This window comes from Mobula hypostoma, chromosome 5 (assembly GCF_963921235.1).
Source record: "Mobula hypostoma chromosome 5, sMobHyp1.1, whole genome shotgun sequence".
NCBI classification, from domain to species: Eukaryota; Metazoa; Chordata; class Chondrichthyes; order Myliobatiformes; family Myliobatidae; genus Mobula; species Mobula hypostoma.
The window spans coordinates 140,026,618-140,040,516 of NC_086101.1; the positions used below are offsets into that span (position 1 = coordinate 140,026,618).

The window sequence follows — 13,899 nt, forward strand, 5'->3', positions numbered from 1 at the left end:
TCAAGCATGCTGCCAGTGAGGTGGTAGAAGCAGATAGAATAGCAATAGTCAAGATATTTTGACGGACACATGAGCCGGTAGAAAATAATGTACAGAACAGTGCAGCCAGATGGGATTAGTTAAATTTAGTTAAGGTGTCATGTTTGGAGCAAACATGGTAGGTCATAGGACCTGTTCCTGTGCTGTACTCTTCTATGATCGAAAGGATTTAAAGCTTGTTTCAACTTCCCCCTCTTGTTCCCCTGATAATTATACAGTCTATTCTAACCCGTTAATGTATCCCATATATGTTCTTCTGAGCCATATCACCTCAAGGTTATTTGGGCAGGATGAACCAAGTCCTGGTCAGAAGTAAAAGTAAAGAGCTTGAACAAAGGTTGGAGATGGAAGTGAAGAGAAAATCCCAGAGTTTAGATCTCCAAAGGAATGTTTGTCCAATTTGGATGAAGGGAATCTCTGAAAGACCCAGAATGGGAAGTATCCAAAGATTTCGTTATTGGAGGCTGGAGTAAGTTAGAGAGTTAAAATGTAAGATCCTGGATGGATTTCAACTCAATGGAGAGTATTTTAAAACTTGACCATTGCCTAACCAGGATGCTACATAAGTCAGTTGGACAGGGCTTGGACTCCCTAAGATTGGCAGAATTTGGGGGCTGGACAGTTCAGCCAGAAGTGAGCTGGTGTCATTTTAGTGAAGAAGTTCAATGTCCAATTTGTTCTGTTGACTGGTGCTTTGTTTTGAATGCTGAGCAATATTGAGAATTGTAGCACAATGTCAAGACATGGTATACAGATCACCCTACCTTCACTAATTCATCTGTAGTTAAAGCAGGGCAAGACTTGTGCTGCAAATGGCCAGGTTCAGAAAGAGACCTTTGAGTGGAAGTATGTCGTTCCATTGAAGTGATAAACATATTGGTATAGAAGGTGTTTAGGATGTCATGTTACAGCTGTACAAGATTTTAGACCACACTTGTGTGCAGTTCCTGCCAGCCAGCTCTAGGAAGAATGTCATTAAGCTGGAAAGGGTTTAGAAATGTATCATAAAGATGTGGAGACTACAGAACTTGAGTATTATAAGAAGATTCCGGGACTGTGTTGCCTGGAGCATTAGCGTCTAGGGAGTGATCTTCTAGTCTATATAAAATTATGAGAAGCTTAGATAAAGTAAATGGTTAGTCTTTTTCCTGGGGCACGGGAGCCTATAATAAGAATTCATAGGTTTAAGGTGAGAGGGAAGGATTTAAAGGGGACCTGAGGGACTGGTTGTTCACGCAGGATGGTGTTTTTTTTTAATAACCTGTCAGTTTATTCAAAATGGTAGAGAGAGGTGTAATTGCAGCATTAAAAAATTAGTAATGGTCAGAAAAGGTTTAAAGGGAAATGGAGCTAGCTCGGGTTGGTGCCTTGGTTAGTATGGATGAGTTGGGATGAAGAACCTGTTTCTGTGCTGTATAACTCAATGATTCTACGTATATGTAAACGTAAATTTATTGTGTTGTAAGTAACTCTGAATCCTGTTTTTGTGATGTGACTTAACACCTCCTGGTCTTAACATAATTGTAGAGAATCGGTAAGGATTTTTAAACCAGAATTTTTGTGAATTAATATTGTTCCGGTTTACTATGCAATTCCTGTGGATTTTGTAAAAGCATTTGATTTCTGGAAAGATGATCAGGGTAGAAATTTGTCAGTGGCACGAAATGTGTGAGAACATTATTGAGCAGCTGTACTTGTTTCCTGCATGTTTGGCTTCATTAGTTTTAGTAGAGCCATTCTGTGGGCTAAAGAGAGATAACAGGATTGTCTTTGAAGGAACAATGCAATTTCTCTGCAATTTGAAAGAATACACACAATTCTGAAAGGGACAGAAGACTGGCAACAGAGGTTGTTATCCCCGGGCAATGGGTCCGAACTAAGTACCAGGAAAGGGATCTGCTATGTACTACCAAAGCGAGGAATAAATTCTTCTCCAAGGGTTTTGAATCTTTGGACTTCTCACAGCAAGCTACCAGTGGCTGTTGAGTCAGTGAAAACATTTAAATCTGAACTAGATTATCAGAAACCAGGGAAATCTTTCCCACATTCCTAGTAGACTTGAGGTAGAAGATCAGACATCCACTGTGAAAGAACCTCCTCAAAGCCACCGAGCCTAATCAGTTTGAATAAGAACAGACACTAGATTCTGCAGATGCTGGTGTGGCAGCCAACTCTCACACATGCAACCAAGGATGAATTTCTCCTCTGTAGCTTTTAAATGATGTAATTTGGTGTTAATCTAGACAATTTAAAATATTTGGTTCCTCCTCTCCCCTTCAGCACTGACTGATCTCACTTGTACTCTACTGCTGCTAAATCCAGACTTCACTACAGCTTGGAATGTCAGGTACGTTACAGTGAGCAAACATCATTATCCAAGTGGTTCAGTACCTCGCCCACCTTGGGCTTAAGGGCCAGTTACTTGTTACTCGTATTGCAGATGGCTGCAATTACCTGTTGAATGTAGGGGGATGTTCCAGTCATGTAGCATTTTTAAAAAATCATCTTTGGGTCCCATAGAGCTTTGCAGCCAAATTAGCATGTTTAAAGTGTAGGCATTGTAATGTAGGAAATGTATATTATAACACGAACTGCCTGTTGTTTCTACATGCACAACCCTAACCCTCCCTCTGCAGACCACCACTGACTTGTCTTTGATTGTCTCTTTTTTTTTGCACTAAGGTATTCCTCTTCCACAGTTTTTATTTTAATCTCTCTTCATTATCTTGTATAGTTTATATGCTGTGTGTAGTCTGTGTTTATGATGTGGCTGCAAGCAAGATGTTTGTTTTCCCTTTACCTCACCCTGCTGTGCACACGGAAATGTACTCTATAATGAAACATCTAAAACTGAATTAAGTAAGCTGTTGTGTACTAACAGTAACATTAAACAGTCCAGAAAACCTGGGAGTAAACAAAATCCTGGGCAATGCTGGATTATTGGATCTCTAAGAATGGATTCTTTCATTGGAGTATCAATCTAGTTATTCTGCTTGATTTTCCGGAGTGGCTCAGAATCGCACTTCTGACTCAGACAAAAGTGCTGCTTGCTGCTACAAAGTTCAAAGTAAAATTTATTATCAGAGTACATAGATGTCACCACGTGCAACCCTGAGATTTTTTAATCTTCCGAGCATACTCAGCAAACCTATAGAACAGTAACACTGAACAAACTGTGCAAATGCAGATAATAAATAAATAGCAAAAAAGACCATGAAATAACAAGGTAAGAGTCCTTAAATGAGTGTAGTTATCTTCTTTTGTTTAAGAACCTGGTGGTTGAGGGGTAGTAACTGTTCTTGAATCTAGTGATGTGTGTCCTGAGATTCCTGTACCTTCTACCTGATGGCAGTAGTGGAAAAAAAAGAACATGGCCTGTGTGGTGAGGATCTTTGGATGCTGCTTTTCTATGCAATGTTTCATGTAGATGTGATCAATGGTTGGGAGGGCTTTACCCATAATGTTCTGTGCCAAATCCTCTAGCTTGTGTGGGATTTTCTGCTCAAAGGCATTGGTGTTCCCATTTCAGGCCGTGATGCAGCCAGTCAGCACACTTTCCGCCACACATCTACAGTGCCTCCAGTATTCAGCCACCACAACTATTTTTACATTTTACTGTCTCATTTTCTAAATTTACAATAGGTTGAAGTAGGATTTTTTGAGCTAATTTACAAGTCATTGTGCAACTTGTCAAATCAAAAGAAAAATTCCAAACACTTATCAACAGTTTACTAAAAATTAAAAGCCAAAATTGTGAGGCTGAAGAAGTACTCATTCCCTTTGTAATAAAAATGCTGACTTTCCTCAGGTGCAATATTGTACATAGCCAGGTAACGCCATCCCTACTGTAAAGTATGGTGGAGGTAGCATCGTGCTATGGGGGTGCTTTTCAGCAGCAGGGACTGAAAATCTGGTCAGGATTGATAGGAAGAAGAATGCTGCTAAATACAGAGAGATTCTGGAGGAAAACCTGCTAGCCTCTGCCAGGATTTTTCCTGGAGAGGATGTTTGTTTTCAGCAGGACAACGACCCAAAGCACACTGCCAGAGCAACCATGGAGTGACTTCAAATGAAGAAAATCGATGTCCTTGAGTGGCCCAGTCAGAGTGCTGACCTTAACCTGATGGAACATATCTGGCAAGACCTCAAGGTTGCTGCCCACTGCTGCAACTAATAGAGACTTACCCAAAAAGACTACTGGCTATAATAGCTGGGAGAGGTGGTTCAACTAAGTACTATAATAGCTGGGAGAGGTGCTTCAACAAAGAGAGATGAATACTTTTGAACTGCTGACATTTCAGATTTTTGGCTTTGTTTTTCATGCTTTACAATTTTCCCTGCTTTTTGGGGCTGTACTGTGGGGGGGGGGCGGTGAGTGCAGGGAGAGAGAAAGAGCATGCGATTCACAAATAAAAATTCTCAGTTAAATTGATCAAAATCCTTGGTTGTAATATTTGAACAAAGAATTAGGAGCTGAGTACTTTCTTCAGGCACAGAATGACTTTGTCTCATGCATTGACTCGCAATAAGATTGTGTGTGTTGCTTTTCTCCTTGTTAATGAATGATAGGAAGATATTGATTGCTGGCAATATACTGAGGATTTTATCTTTCATTTTGGCAGTGCAAGAGCACTTGAAAGATCCGATCAATATACTAACTAGAGAGAAGATGGTGAAAATGATCTATGGGGTGGGGGTGGGGGAAATGATGTTGATCACTACAACAACTTGCATTTATGTGGTTTCTTTGGCATAGTATAACAGGAACATAAACTAAATTTTAGAACAAGATGGAGTTGGATGGAGAATATTAATGAAGAATATTACAACAATCAGATCAGTAGAGTAATTGGTTACTGTGGATTACCCTGAGTGTTGGTGGATGTTGGGGGATTTGGGGAGTTGATGATCAACGTGAGAGAATAGAATGCAGCATATGTATTTGGCTGTGGTACCACCAACTCAAGGGGCAGAACAGCCTTGAGAAATACGAGATTCTAGAAGAGAGTCTGCTAGTGATGAAGCTATTGTCTAGGATGAGTAAGGGAGATTTGAAGAGTTACTGGGTTTAATGAGGGTTGTTTGCCTGGAGAGGATCAGAACTCAGAAAGTGGGATATGTGACAAAGGGATTTATTTATTAAACAGCAGTTAGAGGTTAAATCCAAATTCCACAGCACCAGAAACCTGGTTACTTTCTTGACCTTGTGATAAATACAAAGCTACAACGCATTGCAAAAATCCCTTCTAGTCCCAGAGGAAAGCCCGGGATCCTTAAAGGGCCCGACCACTTAATTAAGATGGCACAATTGGTCAGTGAACTGAGCTGTTTCACAGCTCTACAGAGCCACGTTCAGTCCTGACCTTGTGTGGTTTCTGTGCAGAATTTGCACTTTCTCCCTGTGATGGTGTTTTCCTCAGTATACTCTGGTTTCCTCCCACGTTCATGAAACATGCAGATTGGTAGGTTAATTGGCTGCTTAATAAATTACCTCTAGAGAATAGGTGAGTGGTAGAATCTGGAGGAGGTGACTCATGACTCTGCTACCTGATCCAGTTCCAACAGAATCAAGTTGTTGACCTCATCAGTGATGATGAAACAGTGTACAGAGAAGAGATGGGGCAGCTGGGGCACAGCAACTTGGGTCTTTGTGGGCAAGACTTGTGAGCACAGCAACTTGGGTCTTTGTGGGCAAGACTAAAGAGATTGTGGACTTCCGAAAGGTGTAGGCTGACCGCTCCTCACTGCATGTAAATAGTTATTCTGTGAGAGCTAGGAGCACCAAGTTTCTGGGAGTGCACATAATGGTTGCTCTCTCCTGGTCGCCCAACACCATCTCTTTAGTCAAGAAAGCACAGCAGTGCCTCTACTTCTTGAGGAGATTAAGCCAAGCGAGCTCTCCCATCCCACCCAGTCCTACCCACCACTCTAACCTGCTTTACAGGAGTACTTTTGAGTGTTCTGAGCAGCTGCAGTATTGTCTGGTATGGCAATTGCAAGCCATCAAACTGCAAGATCCTACAAAAGATTGAGAATTGCTGAGGGGATCACCGGGGTCTCTCTTCCACCCATCCAAGATGCTTACCAGGAGCACTGAATATGCAGGGTCCTTAGCTTTGTTAATAATCCCTCCCATCTATCCAACAACCTTTTTGACCCCTTAACATCAGGTATGAGGTACCTAGCATTAGGACAAGAACCGTTAGGATGGGAATCAGCTTCTTTCCGCAGGCCGTGAGACTACTGAACTCACTGCCACCGCCCAGGTCTCATCGCATATGAAGTGCCAGTGGTGTTATGCTGTTTACTTTAACTTGTGATGTAAATGCACTTTGTTTATTTGTGGTGATGTTACTTTCTGTGTGAGTCATATGTAGTATTGTGCATCTTGGCCCAGAGGAGCCAAGATGTTTTGTTTGGTGATATACATTTATATGGTTGGAATGACAATGAATTTGAGATGACAAGAATGGTGAGGGCGAGGGATTAAGGGTTAATGTACATGAGAGGATGATGATTGTAGTGGACTCACTTGGGCTAAAAGGGTTCCATGCCCCACGCTGTATCTCTGTATGACTCTGTTTAGTGTGCGTTCAGTAGCTTTGTGTTTCAATCTATTTTCATGCATGCCCCTTGTGTTTTACTAAATATTATGCAAGGAAGTTCCTTTATTAAAGTTCATGAATTCTTTAAATTATAGATTAGAAATGAGCAAGAATAGCTACCAGTAGCAGAATCTGTATTCTGTCGCGATGCCATTTGGAAGAAGTGTGTGTGTGTGTGTGTGTGTGTCTTTGTTGAAGAGTGACATCACATTCTCTTTTTTGGCCAATGTTTGTATCTCTTTAACCTCATACTTGCAAGAAGAAAAATTTTCACACTGAGGGAGCTGTGCTCAAATTGGCTGTCATAACCCTAAAATAACAGCTCTGCTTGCACAGGCATGATAGGTTGCGTGGCCTCGAAAGCAAGCTGCTTAGATCTACCGTTCTATTCATTGGTACCACAGGTTATTCTTGCATCAATGAAATGGATGAAACAGTCTTCCTAATGAAAAGCATTGAACTACTTACCCAGTTACAGTCCATTCTATAAAGCTGATGATTAAATTTGAAGAGTGAAATTAGCAATCATTTGGGCCCTGGCTGTTGCTATAGATGCACATGAGTTTACAAGAAATCCAATGGGCCATCTTCAATCAGAGTGGCTTAATTATGTCAGACACCATGGAAACAGGGCCCTTTAACCCAGTGAGCCCTTCTGTCCATTGAATTTCTACTTACACTCATTTCATTTTATTCCTCCTATATTCCCATCAGCTTCTCCCTAGACCAGAAGTTCCCAACCTTTTTTATGCCATGGACCCTTACTATTAACTGAGGGGCCATGGACCTCAGGTTGGAGACCCCTGCCCTAGACTCACCTACGTAGTAGGGACAATTTACTGTGCTCAACGCACCTATCAACCCACCTGTTTATCAGATGTGGGGGGAAACCACAGAAAGCCCACACGGTCGCAGTGAAGTTGGAGACTCCCTCTAACCATAAATCCAAGTTCAGGATTGAATGGGGGTTGCTCTCTCACCGTGAAGTAACTGTTTGGTGAGCTGGACTGCAGTACTGCGCTGTATTTCTTTCTTTCTTTCTTTCTTTCTTTTTAAATCTTTTTATTGAATAAGTATACAAAAAGGTAAGCCATATAGGCACTAATACACTGTTAGAATATAATAAAATTACAGGAGATATTAATACAGAAAAAAAGTGATACAAACAATGTCATTTAAACATAACAGTTTAAGGTAACATAATAGTATACTAATATATATATTTAAAAAAACCGCTGTATTTCAATGGCAGAAAATTCACATGGTCCATGAGTTAGCACCTATGGTACAACACAGTAGTTCGATATTTTAAAACTGTTTAATCAGTTATGCATTTGCATAAAGGAGTAATTCTCTGGACGAGCTCAGAGGCTAACTTATTCGGCATGATGTATGGATGTTGCTGTGAGAATTGTTTTATAAAGGGCTTGCTCAAGGAATGTGGACAATGCTGGAAAAGTAAGGTTCTTTGTTCATTGCTGATTGTCTGTGAACTGAGTGGATTGGTGTTAAATTGCACAGAAGCAGGCCCTTCAACCAATTGGCCTGCATTGACAATCAAGCACCTATTTCAATGCTAATCCTACCATAAACCATTTTATTCTCACATTCCCATTAATCCTTTTTTCACCTGTGACTAAGGGTCACTGTGATGGCCATTTGACCTATCTACTCACATTCTTTCTGATGTAGGAGAAAACGAGAGCATCCAGAGGGAACCTGCATGGTTAAGAGGTGTTGGATAATGGTGTTTAAATCCAAGGTTCTTTTACAAATCAGGAATGAGGCATAAATAACTGCTTCATGATTATTTTATTAAGAGTTGATAGAACAAAGGGATAAGAACAGAAGTGACAGTGGGTTGTCTTACTTGAAGAAAGGATATAAAAATGGTCCCTAGCATGAAACAGCGACTTTTTTTATCCAAAAGATGAGAAAATTCCATATATAACAAAAACAATTATAAAATACTTATTCAGTATTGCTGTAAAATCAACCAATGAGAAAATACTAGCCATTTAATGAAAGAACCAAGAAGTCTTAGAATTGTACTTTGTATAGCCACTAAAGGCATATAAGCTGTTATGTAGATAAAGCTTACATAATATACAAGCAGATAATTGTTAAACTACAAAATAAATGAAGATTAAAATCAAACAGTCAATCCAACAATTCTCCCCCGCCCCCACCTTGATTCTAAATCACACATTTAGAATCATTACATCTGAAAATTCAGGGGCAGAAAAAATTTGTGGTATCTACTTTACATTTAAAATAATCAAAAGAACTGCTTGGGTTATAAAATATCAAAGGTTTGAATACTTCAAAGTATTCATAAGTATGTTGTGGTTAGGCAGATTAGTATGCATACTAATGTGAGTTTGTACTAATAAAAATTAACCATGTTGCTTATTGTCCTTGTCAGATACCACTTTAGCTTGCTTGCAGTGGCTGGGCATGTATCCACTTACTTTACCTTCTACTTGGTTTGTCAATAATAGTACTTGATAAAGACCTTCCTATCCAGCTGCCAGTGGCCCTCCCACCTGAGGGATCAGGGTATGTCCTCCTGTTGGATCTTGCCAGGCAGCAGAAACCTGTTGAGAAGCAGACTGGACAGTTGGGGTTAACTTCACACGATAGTTAACTAAACTGTCTGCCATAACGTGTGTATTGCTCTCTGAGATTGAGAGGTCCCAGCAGTGACCTAGGACGCCCGGTTACCGCCTCAGATGGACAGTTTAATTGTTTGGGGTTGCTCTGACACTGCACAAGACCGGAGGAAGATCCGTAGGCCATGGTACGCGTTCCACATGATACCTAGTCATTGTTTAATAATTCCATTCATTCGTTTAACCTGTCCTGATGACGCTGGGTGGTATAGACAACAAAAAGACCATTCAATGTTTATCAGTCGACATAATTCCTGGCAAATACTCCCAGTGAAATGTGGTCCTTGGTCAGAGTCGATATGACATGGCCCTCTCGATCTAGGAATATAGTCAGTCTTTGATCAGAGTTTTTGCTGTGTGTGTAGCAATGGCTTTCCTTGCTGGAATAGCTTTCAGCCATCTTGAAAACTTGTCCTCTGTTATCAGTAGATTGGAGTATCCTTGGCACTTTGGCAGAGAAATGTTGTCTGCTTGTAAGTGTAAAAATGGACCAGGTGGGACAGGAGCACCTAATTGGGGTAGCTTTTCTGCTGCTCCAGGATTTGTTTTTGTCATGTCATGCATCTTTCAAATGTTAGTCAAACTTGTGCCCTGAACTTTGGATTTGACCACCACTGGGGAAATCTTTTGCAGTCCATTGTGTCCTGGGGAGTGTATTTGTTGTGCTAAATAAGGAAGCAACATAGTTGGGGCTACTAGACTATGATTAGTGCCATATCTCCATTTTCCATTACTCTGTGATTTCCCACCATTCTCCATCCAGACCCCTTTTCCTGGTTAGAGTATTGAGCTTGATTTCTCAAATATCTTCGTCTGTGATACATAGTTCAACTTTGTTTCCATGACTTCAATGTGTCAGATTCACTGCATGTTCTCAGTACTTCTATTTCCTTTATTCCTTCCTGTGCTGCCCGTTTTGCAATGTTATCCTTGAATGCATTTCTACAGCTTTCCATTGTGGTCATTTTGGAGTGGCTTTTTCACTTTAATACAGCAACTTCTGACAGCAGTCATATGACATCCATAAATTCTTGTACAAGTTGGCCATTCTTGATTGGAGCTCACACAGTTGTAAGAAATCTTCTTCATCTCCAAGTTTCCAAAGTATGGACAACTCCAAAAGCATTGAGAATCAGTGTAGAAAATAGGTGATTTTCCTCCTACCAGCTTGCAGGTTTCAGTTAAAGCTTTTAGTTCAGCCTGTTGCTCGGGTTACCAGGAGCCAGTCTTCCTAATGCCAGCATTTCAGTTTCAGAAACAGCCATTTGAGTCTCTCTGTCACTGAGGGACATGGGTGTGTAGAGTCAGTTCTTTGGCAGGGTAGTGACCAACAGGACACTATCAGACTCTTTGTTCTTGAGTTAAAACTGCTATCGTTACAGATAACTTCTAAGTTACAGAGAAAGGTTGAACAAGTTAGGTCTTTATTCTTTGGAGCGCAGAAGGTCGAGAGGGGACTTGATAGAGGTGTTTAAAATTATGAGGGGGATAGAGTTGACGTGGATAGGCTTTTTCCATTGAGAGTGGGGGAGATTCAAACAAGAAGACATGAGTTGAGAGTTAAAGGGCAAAAGTTTAGGGGTAACATGAGGGGGAACTTCTTTATTCAGAGAGTGGTGGCTGTGTGGAATGAGCTTCCAGCAGAAGTGGTTGAGGCAGGTTCGATGTTGTCATTTAAAGTTAAATTGGATAGAAGTATGGACAGGAAGGGAATGGAGGATTATGGACCCAGTGCAGGTCGGTGGGACTAGGTGAGAGTAGGAGCTCGGCACGGACTAGAAGGGCCGAGATGGCCTGTTTCCGTGCTGTAATTGTTATATGGTGTTGTATATATGGTTATCATGTTTCTCCTTGACATACAGGGTAAATGGTTTACCTGCATCAGGGATTCTTAATGCAGGCACTGTACACAATGTTGCCGATATTGTTTGAAACGCTTTCAGTTTCTCACTAACAGTCACAGGGTCATCAAACCACATACAGTTCTTCAGCAGATTGTTGAGTGGTTGAGCAGTAGTCGATGGATCGGCCACTAGCTTGTCAATACATTAATTAACAATGGTTTCATCTTCAGTCCTTTGTGTCTTCACTCCCTTTTCTTTATTGGAGCAAGCTGTGACATAGCTGTCAGTTTACTGTTTCATGGCTGTCATTCTCACTTGAGCCACTAGGGACCGCTGTAGAGTCTCTGTCATGTCCATCCGGTAATTCTTCAGCGTTCAGATGGTGACACTGTCTCAGAGGGCTGTTTGATGTAGGCTGTAATTCTTTGGAGTTCGGATGGTGGTGCTGTACAGGGAGACTTGGATGTGATCTGTAATTCCTTGGGTGGAGCATTAAAGGTGTGGGTGTTTCCCATGGTGGTGCACCAGCAGTAGTGTCACTGGTAGGACTGCCCACCTGAAGTTGCGGCTGCAATTTATTGCGTCGTTTCAGTTCACTTTGAAACTTTGTACAATGCACATTGAATTACTGCGTTCTTTTGCACATTCAGTTAATGCAAAGCTTTGCTCTTTAGACTTCTTGCTATATATTGTACTGTTTTTGTAGTTTATTGCAAGTTTCACATTTCTTTTGCCGAGTAAAAAAAACTTTACTTGCCCCATTAACGCTTTCAATCTGACTGCTCAGTCTTATCTCTAAATCAGTAGCAGCCACTTTCTGGATTTTAACGCATACCCTCTTATTTTAGTAAACTTAATACTGATATTTTTTATTAATTTTATCCAAATGATATGTTTTATTCAGATAAGAGTTCTTAAGTTTTGCGACTTTGGCCATTGCTTTGATTTAATCTTAATTCATAGGTACATTTATCACTTTAACCAAGCTCCTGAGATGTTAATAGGTTGTAGCCAAATAGCAAATAGATTACTCAGCAAACAATTGGATCACAACCACATAGGTCGATCCAACAAAGCAAATAGATCACGGCCAAATAGATCGTACAACCTCTGTTTTCACCGGGTGCCAAAATAGATCTCTGTGCAATGAGAATAGGTCGTAACCAGATAAGTTAAGATCAAGTAGATTGCAACCAGTACCTGCATGGGTGATTCTCTTTTAAAATAGCATCGCAGCACTTTGCAATCCTGAATTCTGACCGATGTTCAAAGCCAGAAATTTTTTTTCTCAGACAAGAGGAACAGTGGATGTTGCCCCTTTTGTCATGTGCTTAAAATTCCCTCTTTTGTCTGCATCTGTAACAAATTTTAAATTCAGGAATATCCTGTTGCTGACTACACCAAAATTGTTGGATCCTGGTATTTAAATTCAAGTTTCTTTTAGAAGCCAAGAACGGGGCATAAAACTTGTTGCTTCACAGTTCATAAAGAGTTGATAAAATAAAGAGAACAGGAACAGAGAGTAACAGGGGGTCATGCTACTTGAAGAAGAGAGGATCTAAAGATAGCGCCTCACATAAAACAGCTACTTTTATGCCCAAAAGATGAGAGAATCCATAGATAATACAAATAGAAAATACTTATTCAATACTGCTGTAAAATCAACCAATGAGAAAACAGTAACCACTTAACGAAAGAACAAAGAAGCTTTAGAATTATTTTGTAAAGCCACCAGAGGCATATTAAGCTGTTGTGAACTCAAAGGCTACTTAAAATACAAGCAAATAATTGATTGTTAAACTATAAAGAAAATGACAATTAAACAGTGGGATCCAATGGGGGGGGGTGGGGGGAGGAGATACGCAAACTCCACGCAACCAGCTCCAGGGGTTGGGATTAAACCTGGATCTCTGGAACTGAGCTCCATTTGTTGCACAGTTATGGCATCCTAATTTAGTAGCTGGAGTCAGACCTGTTAAGGATATCGTTTTTAGGGGTTTTTTTTGGGAGGGTGGAGTCAGGAGAGTTTCACAACCTTTGTGGCTTTGTGTTCACTATCATCCAAGCCATGTCCTTTCCTCATTGTTATCATCAAGCAGGAGGTACAGGAGTCTAAAAACCCACACCTCAAGGTTCATCAATAGCCACTTCTCTACTGCCATCAGGTTTTTCAACTGAGCTGGAAGATCCTAATTCCACTTTAGATGGTTTCCCTCAACTTGCACCAATGTTGTTATGTTACTTTTATTGATTGTGTCAAGTAAGTTATGTATAATTTATGTTAATTTAAGGTTATGTAATTCATGTTTGTCATGTTCGTAATCTGCTGTTCTGTTGCTAGAAATAGCTTATTTTTCCTGGCATTTACATCCTGGGTATGCTTGCTTGTGATAATGATCTTGAACCCCCGGATTTTTATACCAGGCTTAATTCAGTTACTGGAACTTAAGTTCCTCAGCACCCATGGTGGAAGTCAAGAAATGGTCAGTAGTTTAGTCCCCTGCCATGTTACTGGCCTGTATCATCATGAATGCTGATTAGGCTGCAATGGAAATTTCCTTCCCCAAGAGCAGCTGGGGTTTAGCAACAATCCCAGTCACTTCAGGGTCTCTTCTCCCAGGATATTTGTTGCTGTGGGGGAATTTAAACTCCAAACCTTAAGATATTTGGTTTTGTTCTCTAAATTCTCTTATGGCTAGAACTATTGCTGTGGCAGGAAAGGCTGCCTGCTGAGATGAT

At 40.6% G+C, this 13,899-nt stretch overlaps 1 protein-coding gene across 2 annotated transcripts in view; it reads left to right on the forward strand.

Annotated features, from left to right (window-relative positions):
- Positions 1–13,899, forward strand: part of ptar1 (protein prenyltransferase alpha subunit repeat containing 1) — a 42,308-nt gene that overhangs the window by 13,908 nt on the left and 14,501 nt on the right. For both annotated transcript variants that reach the window (XM_063049053.1, XM_063049054.1), the window contains exon 3: positions 2,320–2,386. In XM_063049053.1, the coding sequence (XP_062905123.1) occupies positions 2,320–2,386 (67 nt within the window). The remainder of the gene's footprint in view (positions 1–2,319; positions 2,387–13,899) is intronic.